The following is a 20,211-nucleotide window of genomic DNA, read 5'->3' as shown; positions in this document are numbered from 1 at the left end:
CCTGCAGGGTTCTGCCTGAGGATAGCCTGCTAAGCATCATTTATCAGGATGTTTGTGTATTTGTGTTGTTCCCACATCAATTATCAGATACTTGTGGATTTTACCAACAACCTCTCCTCTCAGCTTCTTCTGGAAAAGTCTACCTTACAGGAATGAAAATTCACAGTAGGTCCATCTAACTTCTTACTGGATGTGTCCTACCCGCTGGAGAAGGTGGTTATAGTACAAACAGTGCAGTCCTTAGTTTCAAAAGACCTGAGTTCAAATCACCGCTATCCAAAGTATTCTCTCTCTGAACCTCCGTTCTCATCAGTGAAATTAAAATAATAGGCTGGGTGCGGTGGCTCACGCCTGTAATCCCAGCACTTTGGGAGGCCAAGGTGGGTGGATCACCTGAGGTCAGGAGTTCGAGACCAGCCTGACCAACATGGAGAAACTCCATCTCTATTAAAAATACAAAATTAGCCGGGCATGGTGGCACATGCCTGTAATCCAAGCTACTCAGGAGGCTGAAGCAGGAGATTCGCTTGAACCCAGAAGGTGGAAGTTACGGTGAGCCAAGATCGTGCCATTGCACTCTATCCTGGGCAACAAGAGCGAAACTCTGTCTCAAATAATAATAATAATAATAATAATAATAGATGTGTGGTGAAAATTACATGAAATTACCTGTGTAAAGTGAAAGCTAGTAGGCACCTGGTAAATTTTAGCTCACTTCGCCCTTCCTACTGAATAAAAAAGTCAATTAACAAAAGAGATATCCTACCAAAACTTAGAGTTCTCAGGCCCTACCAAAGATGTGAAGGCCTCAGAAGTTAGAACCCAATCCCATCACTTCAGAAATGAGGAAGAGATGTACAGACAAGCAGCACCTTGGCTAATGTTGCCCCAGTGATTGTCAGGTCCAGAAAACCAGCATCAGGCTCCTGACTCCTGGTCTTAGGCTCATGTTACCAAACTAGCATTTCCCAGTTCATCTTTTTATGCTGCATTTGAAATTACCATTTAGGGAAGCTGTACTCCAAGCTTTCGCAGATGGCCCCTTCCGTGTTTCCAAGCATGCATGTCCTGTTAGTGTCAGCCCGCCAGTGGAATCAGTCTATACTGACTTCCTCTCTCACCTCCTAATTGACTTTGAGAGACAAACCAAACATGTAGCTCCAAGAAGCTGGGTCTATGAGTTTTCACTCTGTTGGCCCTTGAGCTGACAAAAAGGCTTATAAGCTTCTGTGTGTGCAAAGCTGCCTGCAGTCGGTAAGGGGGATTTGAGAGTGGCATTTTCAGAAAAGACAACAGGTGATGGATTCTCCTGGGATGTGCTGAGTAAAGAGCGCCAGCTGCCACTGGTCTCAGAAGCATCCATCATGTGACAAGGCTTTTTCCAGGCACTGACTGGCATGGGAGTATGGTTATTTCATGGAGTCCTCACCCATCTGGTCCAATTCCCTCTTTTCAGGTACGAGAAACTAAGGTCTAACAAAAGGAAGAGACTTGCTTAAAGTCCAGTAGAAAATATGGAAGGACAGAACAGGCAGCAAAGGCAGATCAAAGCACAAACCTGCCATTCATATGCTGTGTTTAAATCTCCCACTATGGTTGTGAATTTGTCCAATTCTTCTATTAATTCTGTTGGGATTTGCTTTATACACACTGAAGACATGTTATGTAGATTCAAACAAGTTATAGCTTTATGGTGATTTTGTAAAAACTATGAATTCCTAATATTGGACATTAAGATATTATATATTCCTATTTTTGCTTTAACGTCATTTGTCTGATGTTAACGTATTTCCTTCTAGCTTAAAATATCTTCTTCTGTCCTTTTACTTATCTTTCTGAGTCTTTACATTTCACATATGTCTCTAGTAAACAGCAATTAGCTGAATTTGTTCTTGTTGTTGTTGCTGTTTAAACACATTCTTACCATCCCTGTCCTTTAACTGATGAATTTAGAGTTTTTACATTTATTGTGAATATTGACATATTCTGATTTATTCTGCCTTATTTTCCTAAAATAGTTATCATATATTTTTATTTTTACGAATGAATGTATATAGCATATATGTAAGTAATGGGACATAATAATAATTTGAAACATGTAATCCTAACACCCACCTTGTGAACTAAAGCATTATTAGGTCGCAGAATCCCTTTGTTCATATGATTCCTGAGGCCCAAGTACAGGAGCTTCTCTCTGACATATGTTTTAAAGTAAAATTCACTTGGGTTTGCACATGTTCAACTTTATAAGATGATTGTTTTCCAAAGTAAGTGCACCAATTTACACACCCACCAGCAGTACATAAGAGTTCCTGTTGTAACATGTCCTTACCAACACCTGGTATTGTCAGACTTTTATTTTTTCCCTAGCTAGTAAACGTAAAATGCTATCCTATTGTGGTCTTAATTTGTATATCCCTGAGGAAAGAGACAGTTAAGCAGGAGGGAATAATCAGCTGTGTAGAATGCCACTTCTCAGCTTGAATGGTTTAATGGGTCACCCTTCTTAAAGCTGCCTGCATTTTAATATGGGACAATTCCTGGACTCAAAAGAATAGATCTTAAATAGTGGATGATAAGCCCTGTCACATGCCAGTGAGGGAAAATGACAGCAGGTTCTCAGCACTTCCACATCCAAACTGACCAACAATCCTGGTTTGCCTGGAACTGAGGGGTTTCCCTAGATGTGGGGCTTTTAGTTTTGAAACTGGGAAAACCCCAGGTAAATCAAGACCAGTTGGTTACCAACCCACACTACACACATAGATGTTCCCTGACCCTGTTAGTACTAAAATGCTTTATTCCATGCACAGAGCCTAATCCTCATGCACACACACAACCCAAACACAACTGCTTTCTCCATGGCAGAAGGCAGCCTATAGACTATGATCTGAAGCCACCTTCTTGCCTGGAAAAAAAAAAAATCCCTGCTTCAGGGGCCATTCCTTAATGGCTAAGGTGAGTGAAAGAATTTTCTCACTTTAAAAGAAAAATCTGGGTCATATTACTTTTTATTATAGCGTGTTCCTCACTAGCTGCTCTTCTTAAAGTTTCTACTTCCCCAGTCTGGGGAAATGTGACATCTTAACAAGACATTTCAAAGCTGACACAACAAGCTCTAGGGCCAATCTTCCTGGGAGAATGAGCCACATGCTGTCGGGCCATGTTATACGGACATGAAATCTGAGCTCTGCCTTCCCCACAAGACCCAGGGGCTCCGGATAGATGCCTATGTCTAAAAGCAGGTTTAACAGAGCTCTTGCTAGAGGCTGAAGTTTCAGGAAATTAAAGTGACAGGAGCCCCTGTTGTCAATTTCTCTCCTTTGCAACAAGTCACAACTGCACAGCCAACACTTGCCACTTGCCTCAGTTTCTCATCCTGCTAATGAGCTCGGTGCTCCTGGTGAGTAGAGCTGGCATCCAGGAAGCACAGGTTACAGCTGCCCTGCTTGTGAAAATATTTTGATTTTTCATTTCCATTTGGTAAATAGTATTACATGACAAGTATTTTTTAAAAATGAGTGGAAACATAAATTCTGGTATGTATGCTTTATCTCAGGCACTAACCATACCATATAATATCAAGACACACTTTTGATTTGGGCAATGCACAGAATGAGAGGGGTGGGAACCACCACAGATCTATTTCAGGGGTTGAGGAGTTGCCTTCAGGTTCACAGCCCTTGAGTAGGAAAGGGCCTCGCAGCTGTGCCGAGGAGAACATATTCTGTAAATGTCTAAAAGTAATGCCTCACCCTATCCAGCAGAAATAGCCCTTCTGGTGAGAAGTGGCCATTCCTATGTGAGGCTATAGGAAGGAGAATCTGCCCAGGGCCTCATCACAGGCCAGAAGAGTGAGTGAGTTTCCCAGCAAATGGCGGGAGGAGTTTCTTCTCTGTGCCTGGTCTCCAGACAGAGGAACCTCATGTCAGCTCCCACCTCCCCCAGACCTGCTGCCCCTCCTGCCAGACCAGCCTCAGTGGGTGCCCACCTGACACCAGCCAGGGAAAGCCTGACCTTCACCTGTGAGCACACACCATCTTCTCTTCCTTTATTCCCTCTTGTTTTCTTTCCCTCTTTGGCCTTGGTGCCACTTAGTTACAGGGCTCAAATCAGTTGCTGCCTTGCCTTACCTTAACAGCCAATTCCAACCTCGTGTATGGTCCCCTTGCCACACACACTTACTCCCTTGAAGGGGGATGTCAGTCCAAAGAAGTTGGCTCTAAGCCCTGGTCACCAGGTAGTCACCACCTACTACTCCACTCTTCTCCTCTTAGAAATAAAGTGACTGTGTGAGAATTCCACTGAGAGTGTCCACACATAAAGGATGTGGGAGCTGTCTTTAAACTGGAGCTTTTCTGTAAAAATTAGACTGCTGGGTTTAGGAACACATAACGCTCCAATCAGGGTGATTGTGGGTAGGTGGAAATGAAGTCAGCTGTGCTGTAGCTCTTCTGGAAGGTGACTATAGATTCTCAGGGGTTTCCAAACACCCAGTCTCTATTCCTGTGAGTAGTGAGTTTTTCCTCTTAATATAGCAAGGTTTCTATATTTAAAAATCTGCCTTTTTTCCTGAGATTATTTGTTTTCTGGTGTTGAGATAGCATTTAATGAATGTGGTGATGATGACAATAGTTGTTTAGTCTAGTTTAGTTTAGTTTAGTTTAGTTTAGTTTAGTTTAGTTTAGTTTAGCTTAGCTTAGTTTTTTAATGTTTTTATTTGGCAGATTAAGAGACTGAAAAAAATCTACATCAATCCTCAAATTTTGTTTAAACATTTTCCATAAAATGCAGAAAACTTGCAACCATAGACCTTGATGATTTGAGGAAAAAAGGTCTCATCCCCGTAAGTCACCTCCAGGACACCAACTGTGTGCCAGGCGCTGTGCAGGGGCAGCAGAGCTGGGTGCCCTCAGGGCAAGCATATCACTCTTCCTGACACTCAGATCCTCACTGTGGAGTGGAGTGCACATGCCCTTCAGCTATCAGAGTCTGATGCCAGGAAGCCCTGGAATCAACCAAAGAACCCTCCAAGTGCCATATCTGATTGTGATCTGCAACCCTACTAATCTGGCAAATGCCAATGCCCATGCCCAGTTTGGGTTAGGCTTAGGGTTAGGGTTAGGGTTAGGGTTGGGCTTTTCATGCTGTCATGGACGATACCCAACCTCAACTTTTCTGCCCTATATTTTCCCTATATTTTCTTCCCTCTCACTCCTGGGTCTCCAAGGAATGCCAGCAAAAGATGGGAAACCAGGCTAATTGTGGCCCTATTGAGTCATGATACTTGGCGATCTTTCAGCACTTCTCTTACTGATGCCATCAGCTGCCTTCCTGTGGCTGGTCTCAGATTGCTAATCCTGTCCTGCATCCTTGACCTGGCAGACGACTCACATCAGTCTCACTGAGAAGACAGAAACTGGATCCTTTCTTTCTTTCCTTCCCTTCTCTCCTTCTGTGCCCTGGATCCCTCTTCCTGCTCCTCCTGAGCTGACCCTGACCAACTCCCACTTCACGGTGCCATTGACTCCTTGTCTTTCACCCACAAATCCACTCTGTGCTCCCCTTAGACTAAACACTGGCCTCCTGGCTGCCACTCCTCCAGTCCCTCCTTAGCACAAACAAACATCTATGCTACGCTTGCTGCAGTTATTTTTTTCATGACGTATGTACTCCTTTAGTTCCTGCTATCTGGCTTTTGTCTCCATCCTGACACTGAAATTGCTCATGAGTGACCTGATAATTGTCAAACCCCATGGTTTGTTCTCAGTTCTCTCTTCCAGTTTGGCAAGGGCATGAGAGATAGCAAAGAGAGGGAGAGCAGGAGGGAGCACTGATGGAGCAGGCACTCTGTGCCAAGCATTAATCTGGGCACTAAGTAGTAAGAATTAAGGTTGGGAATTACATTATGGAGAGTTTTAACTGTCGTGCTAAGGAGTTTGTGCTTAATTTCATAGGCAATTGGAAGCCTGGACAGGAAGGTCATTTGTATCAATGATCAGAGCAGGGTTTTAGAAAACTTAATCTGTGGTTGATAACATAGGGAGTGGAGAAGAAAGATACGTGAGGTCTCTGGTTTATAGGAGCCTGCAGAGCACTTGGAAGTAAAGCTAATGTGCACAAAATGAAGAACTGCACAAGGCATCAGTTAATCAAAACGTAAGTCGATGTTGAATGCTCTGGAAGATGAGAGCAGGGAGGGATTAGGAAGACCATACTGGTCCAGAGAAGCTCCCAGTAGCACAAGATGGACCTTGAAGAAGGATAAGATTTGGATTGGTGCCAGAGAAGGGAGAGCATCTCAACAGCAGAAATAAGGCCAGTGAAGGCACAGCATTGGCAAGAGTTGGGCCCAGCCTAGGCTGCTTTCCTCTATAATGGCTATAATTCAGCCTCTTCCCTTTACAGTTTTAAGCGGATGACTTTAGATTTTTCCCTTACAGCAGGGATCAACACACTTTTCTAAGAGGCCAAGTAGTAAATATTTGATGCTTGGCAGGTCCTACAGTCTCTTCCACAGCTACTCCACTCAGCCACCAGAGCACGAAAACAGCCACAGACAATACTTAGTGTGAATGGGCATGACTGTGTTCCAAGGACATTTTATTTACAGATACTGACATTTAAATTTTGTAATTTTTACAGGCCATAAAACAATATTCTTCTTTGGCTTTTTTTTCCCCTGGTCATTTAAAAATATAAAAACCATTCTTAATTTGCAAGCCATATAAAAACAGATGGTGACTTGCTTTGAACTGGGGCCATAGTTTGCGGCCCCTGCCATAGAGGACTAGGGCGTGGAGCCCATGGAATTGGAGGGTCTGGGTCCATGTCTGACCTCTGCCACTCACCAGATGCATGGCTATGCATAGCCTGCTTATCTGTCTGTACCTCAGCTTCCTCACCTGCAAAGTAGATCTAAGGATATAGCAGTACATGTCTTCTCTGGTTGTTATGAGAATTAAATGAGTAAAAAGTCTTGAACCCATGAAATTTACCCAGAGACACATAGGAGGAAACAATGCAGAAAATAAAAGCGTGGCTAGAAGAAACTTGAGGCTTGTTGCCATGAGGCTTAGGGTCTGGTTCGAGGTCTGCTGTGTGACCTTTGGAGGCCATTTCCTTAGTTTCTTCTTATGTAAAATAGGATAATTTTACTCACTCTGAAGGATACATGTGGGAAGAAATGGCATAATCAACATGATTTCATTTGGAAAAGTTAACAAAGCTCTGTACCACCCAGCATCTAGATGGTGGTTTTTATCCTCCAATAAAAGGAATCAGGGCTCCTTAGAGTAATGGCTGATTCTATGACAGAAGCAGTGCACTTACATGAGCCTGAAATACCTTGTATTTCCAGAAAAGAAGTGCTCAAAACACACACACACACACACACACACACAGTGTTGGGGGTAGGTCAATTGAATGGGCTCCTAATGTCCAAAGTTGAAGCAATTAGAGCAAAATAAATGAGATAATATTGAATTATAATGCCAAATATATAATAAATTTCATGAGTCCATACTGATATAAAGGATTGAATAAATAAATAATAAATGAGACAGAATAGACAAATCTCCCACACAGGATAATTCCAAAAAGTTTATATAGATATCTGTCTTCAAGGGAGGAACATGACTCCTCATCCTGTGAATGTAGGCAGCACATGGTGTCTTGCTTCCAAAGATTAGAGTATGGAAAGAAAGAAAAAAGAGTGTCTTCACAGTGGAGAAACCTGACAACGCTGTCTCAGCCTGCAGATCAAGCAACAGTGATAAATAATAATGGCATGTACCCTTGATATGATGTGGTAAGAATGGCACTTCCTCCCAAAAAGCCATAACCCCACTCTAATCATGAGAAAAACATCAGACAAATTCCAGATAAGGGACTCTACAAAATATCTGACCAATACTCCTCAAAACAATCAATGCTTTCAAAAACAAGGAAAGTCTGAGAAACTGTCACAGCCCAAAGGGGTTTAAGGAGACATGGCAAGTAAATGTAATGTGAGATCTGGGAGCAGAAAGACAATTAGAGAAAAACTAAGGATATCTGAGTAAAGTGTGGACTTTTAGTTAATACTATGCCAATATTAATTCATAAATTGTGACAAATGTACTACACTAATAGCATGTTAGTAGAAGGGGGCACTGGCTGTGGAATAGCCACTGTGAAACTGTGTTTTATCTTTGCAACTTTTCTGTAAATCTAACTTATTCTAAAATAAAATTATTTTTTAAAACTCACTATATTAATAAATAAATATATACATATATAGATATAGATATACATATATATATATATATATATGTATGTACTGTATTAGTCTGTTCTCACACTGCTAATAAAGATATACCCAAGACTGGGTAATTTATAGAGGAAAGATGTTTAATGCACTTACAGTTCCACATGGCTGGGGAGTCCTCACAATCATGGCAGAAGGCAAAGGAGTAGCAAAGTCACATCTTACATGGTGGCAGACAAGAGAGCTGGTGCAGGGGAACTCCCCTATATAAAACCATCACATCTTGTGAAACTTATTCACTTTCACGAGAACAACACAGGAAAGACTCACCCCCATCATTCAATTACCTTCCATCAGGTACCCTCCATGACAAGTGGGAATTATGGGAGCTACAATTCAAAATGAGATTTGGGTGGGGACACAGCCAAACCATATCATGTACATATAATAAAAAAAAAAGTATGTATACCATACTGATGGCATTCCTTCCCATATAGTTTTATAATTCTTTCCATCCTGGCCCATGCTAATCTCTACAATGGAGAATTCTTGGGCCAGTTACTTAAACTGTCTCTCAGGGTCAACTGGATTGCACAACTCAAGGGAGTGCTATTTACCCAATAGTGTCTGTGAATGGTGTCCTGAGTGATGCTAAGTGCAGTCTGTAAGCACTTTGCAATCTTTGTACCTAAGTTTTACTATCTGTAAAACAGAGATTGCTGTTGGCAGAACTGAATGAGGTTGTATATGTAAAGCATTTAAAAGAGAGCCTGGCATATAGGAAACACTGTATCACTGTCAGCTATTAATATGTTGATGGTGGTAGTAGTGGTAGTTATTGTTATTGTTACTAGAATGCTTCCAAATCATGCCCTGAGTTTTCCCAGCTCTTTCCATCCAGCTGTGTCCTTATGATGGTTAATTTTACATGTCACCTTGGCAAGGCTACTTGTTAAACACTAGTCCATATGTTGCTGTGAATGTATTTGTAAATGCAATTAACATTTACGATGAGTTGGCTTTAACTAAGGCAGCTTACCCTCCATGATGTGAGGGATCGTCACGCAATCAGTTGAAGGCTTTAAGGGCAAATGCTGAGATTTTCTAGAAAGAAAGGAATTCTGCCTCAAGACCACATCAACTCTTACCTGAGTTCCCAGCCTGCCAGCCTGCCTTGCAAATGTTAAACTTGCCAACCCCCACAGTTGTGTAAGCCAATTTCTTAAAATGAATAAATCTCAAAAGATAGATAAATAGCTACTTAGAGACAAAGACATAGATATCTCCTATTGGCTCTGTTTCTGCAGAGAACCCTGACTGATACAGCCTTCCAGTCCCAGTCTTCATCATATCTTGCCCAGATGAAAGTGCAGCCTCTCGCCGGGGCCCAGGCTTGCATGTCTAACCAAATCAAAGCCAGATCATATCCCACCCTGCCTAACCCCTTCAGTGACTTTACTTCACACTTTGCAGGCCCAGCTCCTGGCAGCATGGCCTATAGGACCCTAGAGGCTGTGGCCCCCACCACATCTCTTGGCCCTCACCCCTCAACCCCTCCACTCAAGCCACAGAGGCCTTCTGTTAGCTTCTCCAATGTGCCCAGCTCATTTGGACCTTAGGGCCTCTGTGCCTGCTCTTGTCTCTGCATGGGGCACCCACCACTGCACCCTTCATGTTGCTGCTTTGACCTTCATGTCTCTGTTAAACATTACCTTATCAGAGTCCTTTGTGTGGACACCCCTGGTACTCTCTACCACTCCCCTTGTTTGGCTCCTCTATTCACTTAGCAACATTTATGATTTTATATTTATTTGCTGATATATCTGTTTATTATCTGTCTTCCCCACTATAATTTAAGCATCTCAAAGGCAGGGACCATGTCGTTTCTAGTCACCATTATATCCTCAGCACCTAGTACAAAATAGAGGGTTCATGAACAATCAGGTGGCTGAACCCATGGGGCCTAGCAGCAACTATGCGGCCTCCTCTTCCCATGTTCCTCGCCCATAACTGAAGATGCTACCTCAACACATGGCTGGCCCCAAACCTGAACAGGTGACCTTGCTAAGAATATATATGAAGCCTTTATAAAGCCTAAATCTGCATGATTCAGCATCTAAGAACTGTCAAGTTGAGGAAGCCTGGCTTAATTAGCAAAAGTGATAAAATAGAAATTCCATTAAAAAGTGCCCCCAAACAACTGTCCACCACAATACCTATTTAAAAAAAGTCCCTGTCTTAGCTAACCTCCCGCTCTCATAATCTCCCACTGCTCCCCTCCGACCCTCTCCAAACAAAACCTCCTCTCCCTCATCCAATCTGCATAGACTTTCTGTCTCAATTGCATAGATTAGCTTAGCTTTTCTTCCAGCAATAAAGACCTTTTTTTGTAAGAGGAGGAGGTTGCATAAAAGATAGTCCAGAAATTATTAGATTCTCTTTGGCTGCCTTGGGGAGGTAGAAAAATCTGTCAACACTCTCACATTAAATGTGTGTCCTCTCACATACAATTCACAACAGACTTCAAATTGATTAATGTAGTATCCTTGATAATTTCTTGTGAGACACATAAATTGCATTGCCCAATTTGTTAATGGAAACTGTAGACTGGCAGCCTATGTGCCTCATGGCATAATGGTCTATTGTCTATGCTGAGAAACTTTTGGCTAAGAAACAGAAAGTAGGGTGTTTGTCTTTCCCACATATTTCAGTCAACCGAGAGTCTCTCTGGTCTCAGGGTTCAAGACAGGAACAGGCTGTGGAAATACAAGAATGAATCCAGACATGAAATGGAATCGAAGACTTGGCCGCATTCCAAGTCACCCGTCTAGATGAATTTCAATCCTGGGCCTGCTTTATTAAGCTACACAATTTTTCAATAAATTATCTGCCATTATAAAATGCTGCAGATAATTTTTGTGCTTGATGTACTTGTTCATTCTTGAAAAACTGTGGTTTCCCCGCTCTGAGTGACATTTATCCATTCTTCTTCTTAGCTCATCTGAGCAGAAAGAGAAAGAAATGCACAGGGTCGAAATGAGACAAGGACTGATCTGTTTTCTATTCCCATTTCAACCCTGAGTGACTTGAACAAGGCAATTACCTTCCCTATACCTTAATTTTTCCTTTTAAAATGGGGTTAGCAGTATCTGCCTTTTACCCAAAGTCCCAGAGGTAATGAGATGAAGTGGAATCCACTCTCCAGAAACACCTTTACAATGAAACTACTGCAGGTAGAAAATATGAAATTTCTACATCTTCTACAAGCCGATAGCTATTTATTAATTTATTTATTAATTGTATTGCACTTGATAATAAATTTCCTCAGAAGAAAAGGTTCCTGACCAATTGTTAGTAGTGGCTGTATTAAGATTTGTCTTGTTGAGCGTACATATTTTCAGGGCACAGCAAAGAGAATGGGCACTTAGCATCAGGACTATGAGTCTGGACACTTAGTCCAGACTTAGAGACATGGATGGCTATTAGTCACAGGTTGTTGGGACTAAAACTGTTTTGATTATTTTAAATGCTTTTTCAAACTCCAGAGAGATGAGAGGAAGTGTAAAATACCAACCAACACCCACATTTATGGTGTAACTTACCATATCAAGAAATGTTTACTCATATCCGTTGGCACCAATTGAAGCAGTTTCTAAACAATGTCCCACCAAAAATAAGCTTATTTGGAGTGCTTGACAGAATGACAAAGTACAAGCTTCACTTTTTCTGCATGTAGCCAATCCGTCTCCCACAACCCCCACCCCCAGCTCAGTGTTCATTCCAGCTGCTGCAGCGAGAGAAGCTCATCCCAGATCTGTCCCTGCCTACCCACCCACCAAAAGCCTTCCACTGCAGCGATGCAATAGTCAGCTAACTCAACCTCAAGCAGAGCACAACACAATAGAGTTAAGACCCATCTAGAGGGTTTGAGAGTGGGTGGATTATATCAGCAAAACATGTATCAGTACCCACTGATAGAGCAAATGTTACATATAAAACGCAGCCTTGTCCTCAATAGGGTTGCAGTATTCCAAGGGGATTTGGAAAACTCATGCTACAGTGGTTTAAAACAAAACACCCCACATACTGGAAAACTGCACCATGACATGGTAAGGAATGTAGGGGTTGGGAGGTGGGCACTGTGTGGCGTGTAATGAATTCGACCTCATAAAATGCATGCTGCTTTCTTGCTAGGTTACTGAAATGCCTAATGAATACTGGTTGGTCTAGGTGCAGGCTGAAGATTGGCGCCACCTGGTGGCAGTTACCTGCCTCACATTTCTGTATCAGGCTGGGGGACTTGCAGAACATCCTCAGAGATTCCAGGACCCTTCAGATGACTGATATAATCTTGCCAGGCTGGAAAGGCTGACCAGGGAGCATAATACAGATTCAGGAGGTCCCTTTCTGTCTCCCTGCTGCCTGAGGCAGGGTCTCCCTCTCCACCACATCCTCTTCTCCACCCTAAGAACCTTAACTTACCACTAGGAGCTTTGTGGTCGCCACCAGCCCTGGCCTGCCCACTTGGCTCCACTCTGGGAAACACTCTCCTTTATTTCCTCAAAGCCCCACTACCATGGAATTTTTGGATGAGGCATATTTTACTAAAGATTTGAAGAGTTGAATCAGGGAATTACAGCCTAGGACAAATTGTGTTTTCTTGAATTCGCACTCAGATACCACTGTTCTTTGCAATGCATTGAGCAGCCATCCCTGCAGGAAATGTCTTGCTGGCTGTGTCCTTTTGCAAGTCCCTCTTTCAACCATGGGGCTCAGGTGCACTCGCACTCTTTCTCGCCCCTCTTTCTGTCATGCTTAATATGGTATCTTTTTCCCTTTTTCTTGTTACCTGTACTCTTGATATTTTTTTCCCACAGAGATCAATTTAGCATTTTCACTCCCCACCTAAATTAGGTTTCTGCCCTATTTTTTCCTGTCCCAAAATACAATAAGGTCCCCAGCCAACCCAAAGACCGTCTAACTTGTTCTCTCTCAGCAATTCAAATCCTGCAGAAGCTTTAGAATTCAAGTTTTGTTTGTTTTTCTTAACATATCCACCCAGTTGAAATTTCAGGATGGACTATCAGCCACTTGCCTCCTCAAACACCATTACTGCCCTCCCTCCTCTCCCTAAGCAGACTGGAGGGAGGAGGAGTGTGGGTGAGGGAGCTCAGCTTCTTCCTGCATGAGTCTGTGTTTCAATACCTCTCGTTAAAGCATTCCCAGACTCTTGAGCCATTCCTAGCAACACACCCTTTTCAGAACCTTTTTTTTTCCTAAGACTGCTGCCCAAGAAAGAATCTGTAATGGGGCCATGAGGTCCAAGGCAGACCAACAGCATTCACCACTACACTTCATCATGCACATCATGCTGGGAAAGGCCAGTGGATTTACAACCTCATCTCTTCTGAGAAGCTGCCAACCTGGCCGTAAATAACTGAGACCATTCTCTAAACTTCTTCATAAGAAATGTGCTGGTCTGAAGACATTTTATTTTAAAAACTAAGTAAAATTCAGGACATTCTAATGGTGTAGCCACTATTAAGGTTCATTTGTTCAACGATTAAAGTCCTACGTGTTCTGAGTTCAGACCAGAGTAATCCAGGTCGGTTTCTATCCTGGAAATAAAAGGAGATTTGTACTGCCATAGGTAAAGGTTGTATTACAAAGTCATAAAAGTTGAGATGGTGCAGAGCTGACACCAGTAAGGAGGGATAGATGAAGGAAACAGAACAAAAACCCAGAAATAGAGCCAAGAATACAGTGAGTGGTATGTGGTCCAAGTGCAAATTCAAATCATCAGGAAAAGGATAGAGTATCCAATAAGTAGTCTTGGGAAAAGTGTAAGCAATGTTGGAGAAAAAAAATTTGGAGTTTCTTCTCATAATACTCAACAAAATAAATCCTTAGCTGAATAGTTAGAATGCAAATAAACAAATAAATAAATATCGGTAAATGTTTTTGTGATTTTGGAACGGAGAAGGTCCTTCTAAGTATAATACAATAGAAGCCATAAAGAGTTCTTTCCAAATTAGGAAAGACAATATGAGCACCCCAATATACAATTGAGTAAATTGTACAAGCGGTCAGTTCACAAAACAAGAAATGAAAATGATTAAAAAGCATAGTTATTGATATTGTTTGGCTGTGTCCCCACTCAAATCTCATCTTGAATTTCCACGTGTTGTGAAAAGGACCCAGTGGGAGGTAATTGAGTCATGGGAGCAGGTCTTTCCCATGCTGTTCTCTTGATAGTGAATAAGTCTCACAAGATCTGTTAGTTTTGAAAAGAGGAGTTTCCCTGCACAAGTTTTTCTCTTGTCTGCCACCATGTGAGATGTGCCTTTCACCTTCCGCCGTGATTATGAGGCCTCCCCATCCATGTGGAACTGTAAGTCCAATAAAACTCTTTCTTTTGGAAATTGCCCGGTCTCAGGTATGTCTTTATCAGCAGCATGAAAACAGACTGATACAATTATAAAATTTTAATTTACAATGAGTTAAGAATTATAATTAGAGAACCATGTATGACCTATCATGTTGGCAAACACTATGATACATGATAATGCCCAGTGCAGCTGTGCAAACGAAAGGGTAATCTCATAAACTGGTACAGATTGGCACGTATTTTCTGGAAAATGACAGTATATATCAAACCTTTTAAAAATGCTGTAACTTAGTTCTGGTGACTTTAACCTTGGGAAATAAAAATGGGAGCAACAACACATGTTTGAATATGTTAATTAAAGTGTCACTTAAATATTAGAACATTGTAAATAACTCAAATGTCCCAAATAGAAGAAATAGAAGACTAGCTAAATAACTATGGTACTTCCATGCAATAGAACATTATTGCAGCTATTAAAAATTTTGTTATAGAAATATTTATTGACATAAAAAGATAACTGTGACATAGTGTTGTTTTTAAAGTAATCTAACAGTATGCTTATGTGTGTACAAATATGAGTGTGTGTAGGAAGATATCAGGAAGATATAGGAAGATATCAATCCATTTTCTCAGAATTTATTTCTAGGTGATATAATTAGAAAAACCTTTGAAGTTTTTTTCAGTGCTTGTCTGTATTTTCAAATTGACAATCAGTATATAGTACTTGTAGTGAGAAACCTATCTATTAAAGAAGAAAGAGGTAAGAACAGCTCAGGCACTCAGGTTCTTTGCCTGAAGGCTCTCATTCAAGCAGATACTGGGCCAATTTCTGAGGAGGATGCTGTCAAGAGGGCTTCTTGCTGGATGAGGGGGACCAATCTGGTGAGAATTCTAATGTTTTTTGAAACCCAAGATGATATTTTTCTATGAAGTATTTCCTTGGTGCCGATTTTGTGATGAAAATAGAGGAGCACCACATGGGCTCTGCCTAGAAGGAACATTTAATCTAATCAAGCAGATGAAGTAGTCATATATAAAAAGTAACCTAGAGAACAACACAATGAAATTCAGACTTGTGCAATTTGAGCAGAGACTGCAGTAAGAATTTGCTTCCTTCCCTGTCTTGTTCATGGATAGGTGTCAGTGTGGCCTTCCCTCTGAGGAGCTGCCCCATGGGAATTGACTCCACCAGGAGGCAGCAGCATTTGAGCATGGGGATCCTGTGATGCCAGTTCTTCCATGAATTAAATGCATGCGCTTGAGCGTCCGCCTTGATAGGTCACCCCATCACGAGACAGGGCAACTCTGGGACATTCCTGCCCAGAGCTTGTGTTTGGGTGCAGTTGATGGAGGCTTGGTCCTGGCCTGTCTCTGCAGAAAGATGGGACGTATACTCGTGTCACTATAACCCAGGGTAGACTGGGTGATGTGTCAGAGAGATACAGAGGGCTTCATATCCCCTATCCTTTCAACTAAACACACAGACAGCTTCCTTCAGCCCTTGGCCCCGTTTAACGACTGCTCTCTTCCCTCCCTTTCATGGCCAAGTGTATTAAGAATGGAGTCTACACCTACTGCTTCCACTTCCTCACTTTCCACTTGACTCACCTGGTCCATCATCACCTTCTCTGACGATGCCACTAAAATTGAATCTGCCCTGGGTCTCTGATGTCCAAAGCAGAGAGCAAGTTCCCACCTTCATCCTCCCTCCCCTCAGAGGCAGGCTCTACCCACCCCTGGAGTCTCTCTCCCTCCTGCCCCTCCCTCTCCCCTCCAGCCTCTCCCCTGGAGTTGCCCCCAACCCCCAGATGTGGACCTCCTCTCTTCTCATGGCCATCTTGCATCCGCTTGTCTTCTTATGGTTTTTGGACACATGAGGACTCCGAAATCCAATATCAGCCCAAATCCAGACACAGACATCTAACTGCTGGCCCTCAAAGTCAACATATCCAAAAGGCAATCTACCAGCTTCCCCCAACAAGCCTGTTCCTCTTCCCTGGGTCCGCACACTAGTGACAGTCACCTTCACTCCCCCATTCACCCAGGCCAGAAATTCAGGTAAATTCTGCCATCCACAGCCAAGTCCACCAGCTCTTCCCCCAAGCCACAGTGCTTCCTGAATCTCTCCCTCATATCATGCATCCATCCTGCCACAGCCCTCCCTCAGGCCAGTGCCATTTCCTGCCGGGTCTGCAGAGCACCCCAAAGGCTCACTGCCTCCGGGCTTTTCCACCTCCATCCCTGCTCCACTATTGCCAGAGCACAAGTATCTGACCATGTTCATTCTCTGTTTAAAACCACCTCATGGTTTTCCACCAACTTCAAAATAAATCACAACTCTCCAGCCTGTCATAAAAGGCCCTTTGTGATTTGCTTCTGTCTTCCTTTCCAGCCAAGTCTTGTGGCACTTCCTCACACAGCCATGTCCTGTTCAATTCTAATGGCATCTTAGTACCTGCCTCATGCCAGGCTCTTCCCCCATGCCTTTGCACTTGCTCCCTCCCCTCCCTATAGTGTCCACCTCACCTGCCTACCTCCTACTTGTATATCAGGGTTTAGCCATGCTATTCCTCTTCCAGGAAGCTTCCCTGACCAGCTTGGTTGAATATCTCACCAGTGCATTATGCACTTACGGACATGCACAAAACACTGGACCATTGTATTTAGGCTTATTTTTAATTTTTACATTGTATCTGTATTTGAAAAAGGCTCACTCATGCCCCTCCTTAATGTCTCCACTCCCCTTGAAGAGGTAACCACTGTCAGCCACTTCCCATGGCACACTCTTTGGCACTACTCCCCTGCAGACTGTGAGCTCCGGAAGGAGAAAACAACAACTAGGACTCTCCTCAGTGTCACAGCCCCTAGCACAGGACCAGATGTAGAACAGGTGCTGAATAAATCTTTGCTGAATTTATCGATTAACCAGTTGCAATTTTTGCCTGCCTGCAAGAGAACTTTCAAAGGTCTTTGGAATTTGGCTCTAACATCCAGATGTGAGTGAACCAATAAATACATGAGTATTGCTTTCTTTTACTATCAAGAAGCCACATGGACCTGAAATTTTTTTTCCAGGAAGTAAAAAGTCAAGCATCTAGCACCATGCTGTGAGAAGGAGAGAGAGTCTGAGGGACATTTGAGGAAGAGCAGGAGGAACGAGGCTGCTCAGCTTGTATCAAATGAGAGATGGCCTCAAAAGCCCTCAATGCAAAGGGGACTCTGGGGAACAGCAGGTTCATGGTCACCTTGCATTTGCAGGACCATCCCAGAAGGTTTGCAGATTCAGGTTTGCTTGTGACATAGGATAAAGTGTGAAAGCTACGTGACCACAGGTTTTTCACTGGGTTTAAGGAGGAACTGCATCAGTCGCAGCTACCAGCATCAGAAGTCTCAATGGCAGTGATTCTCAGCCCCAGCTGCACAGGAGTATCACCTGGGGAGCTTCTAGATCTCTGGTGCCCAAAGCTGCACTGCAGGCCAATTAAATCAGAAGCTCTAGAGTGGGATCTACACATTGGAATTTTTCAAGGCTCCCTAGACAATTCCAATGTGCAACCAAGACCAAGAGCTGTGTGCTTCCAAGTTGAACATACACAGGAATTACTGGGTAGTCTTGTTAAAATGCATATTCTGATTTTGTCCCTCTGGGGTGGAGCCTGAGAGTCTGCATCTGTAATAAGCTTCCAAGGGTCGCTGATGTAGCTCAGCTTTAGAATTAGTGAGCAGCATGTCACAAGGGGTATTCAAGAAGATTCTGGATGATTATGTGGTATGGATATTGCAAAGAATGGTAATGCACTGGATTGGGGTTGGGATTATGTCAATGTTCTTCGACCTTTCTGTAAAAGCCGAAATTTTCTACCCACCCACCCCCAAAAAATATCATCCACAGAAAGCCGATATGTAAACCCAGCAAAGCAGAGTTATCTAATTAGAATAAAGATGGAGAACCCAGAGCTGTGCCCTCTTGGCCGCCTTCTTCCCCTACCTTAAGGCACCCAGAGTCTCCACCAAGTACATTATGAAGACACCTAGTTATTATTTAATAAGCCTATCAACCTTGATTTCAAATGCTGAGGATTATTTCAGAAACTGAAACTGTTCTTGCTTTCAACAACGATCCCACTAGTGAGATACAAGGAAACCTAGATTAATGAGCACCAAGATATTATGGCATTAAGGACAAGGGAATCTGCAGGATTTGAGGCTACATGGTCTGCATTCAGCAAGCTTATCCTGTAAAATGTGTCAAGCCTCATTCACTGCTTACAGGGATGAACAAAGGCATGAAGCTGTTGCTTGACCCTTCCTTCTGAAAGTTCCGATAAGTCCATCAGCAGGATTTAATGATCAAAATCATGGTGCTGGGTTCTCTCATGTCTATGACAACCCAGCACATATCTCACCAGGTGCGGGCCAGCCAGTCTCTTCTGTTGCTGTCTCTTGCTGTTGCTGTTATGTTCACTTATAGTGCATCCTTAACCCCAGATGTCTTCTCCCAAGGCAGATATTAATTCTGAGAGCTGATAAAATCCTAACTGGCAGAAATCTAGGAAACAGCAGAACGAAAGGTTAAGCAAGCATAGAGCCACACAAAATAAGATTGTGCTGGCTCATTGGCCAACTCTCTAAAATAATGATTTTAACAAATATGTACATATAAATAGACATATCTCCAGCTAACTACAAGATATAGTTAAAAAAATACTTTTCTAAAAAGACCTCAAGGTGAAAAAAGTATTTAATTTTATGTTTTCTAATAATGGAATTTCATTGATTTGACCTACCTTCATTTATAATTTTTGATAAGTTGGACACTGCTTGGATTGAGCATTTGTAATTTCTGTGTAAATGGGGTTTATCTGAGCAATATTTAGAAGGATGTGTTTAAACTTTTATCTCATCCAAGGATCAAATCTGCCTTTTATTTTTCAGTGGGGATGTGGCACGGGAAGGGTGTAGTTGTCAAGTGCCTGGGGGGAGCAAAAGACTGCGAATCTGGGAACCTAGAATGCCAGCTTAGCTCAATTTTTCTTACATAATTTATTATTAAACTTTATTGTGATAAAATATGTATAATAAAATTTGCCATTTTATAGTGTACAATTCAGTGACATTAAATAAATTCACAATGTTGTACAACCATCACCACCATCCATTTCCAGAGCTACTTCTTTATTTCAACCTTTCTGTAACAGCTGAAATTTTCTACCCACCCACCCCTAAACAAAATCATCCACATCTTTATCTCAAACAGATTCTGTACCCATTAGACAGTAACTCTCTTCTCCTCCCTCCAACTCCTGGTAAACCTCTCATCTACTTTCTCTCTCCATGAATTTGCCTATTCTATATAGATCACATAAATGGAATCCTGCAATGCTTATCCTTTTGTGTCTGGCTTATTCAGTTAGCAGAATGTTTGCAGGCTTTATCCATGTTGTCGCACATGTCATAACGTCCTTCTTTTTTTTTTTTTTTTTTTGAGACGGAGTCTCGCTCTGTCGCCCAGGCTGGAGTGCAGTGGCGCAATCTTGGCTCACTGCAAGCTCCGCCTCCCGGGTTCACGCCATTC

The 20,211-nt window shown here is 42.4% G+C and overlaps 2 protein-coding genes across 4 annotated transcripts in view; one reads left to right on the top strand and one right to left on the bottom strand.

The window, feature by feature from the left end:
* Positions 1 to 20,211, bottom strand: part of POLE4 (DNA polymerase epsilon 4, accessory subunit) — a 162,304-nt gene that overhangs the window by 44,904 nt on the left and 97,189 nt on the right. The window contains exon 5 of one of the 2 annotated variants that reach the window (XM_063616600.1): positions 19,156 to 19,185. The exons of the other annotated variant lie outside the window; for it this stretch is intronic. Within the exon in view, the coding sequence (XP_063472670.1) occupies positions 19,171 to 19,185 (15 nt within the window). The 3' untranslated portion in view covers positions 19,156 to 19,170. Of the gene's footprint in view, positions 1 to 19,155; positions 19,186 to 20,211 lie in introns of those variants that run through there. 2 annotated transcript variants of the gene reach the window in all.
* Positions 1 to 20,211, top strand: part of TACR1 (tachykinin receptor 1) — a 168,046-nt gene that overhangs the window by 136,323 nt on the left and 11,512 nt on the right. The gene's annotated exons all lie outside the window — the stretch shown is intronic.

The sequence above is a fragment of the Symphalangus syndactylus genome, chromosome 14 (genome assembly GCF_028878055.3).
Source record: "Symphalangus syndactylus isolate Jambi chromosome 14, NHGRI_mSymSyn1-v2.1_pri, whole genome shotgun sequence".
Taxonomy (NCBI): Eukaryota; Metazoa; Chordata; class Mammalia; order Primates; family Hylobatidae; genus Symphalangus; species Symphalangus syndactylus.
Note: the sequence above shows the minus strand (reverse complement) of the source record. Positions and strands in the feature narration are given on the sequence as shown.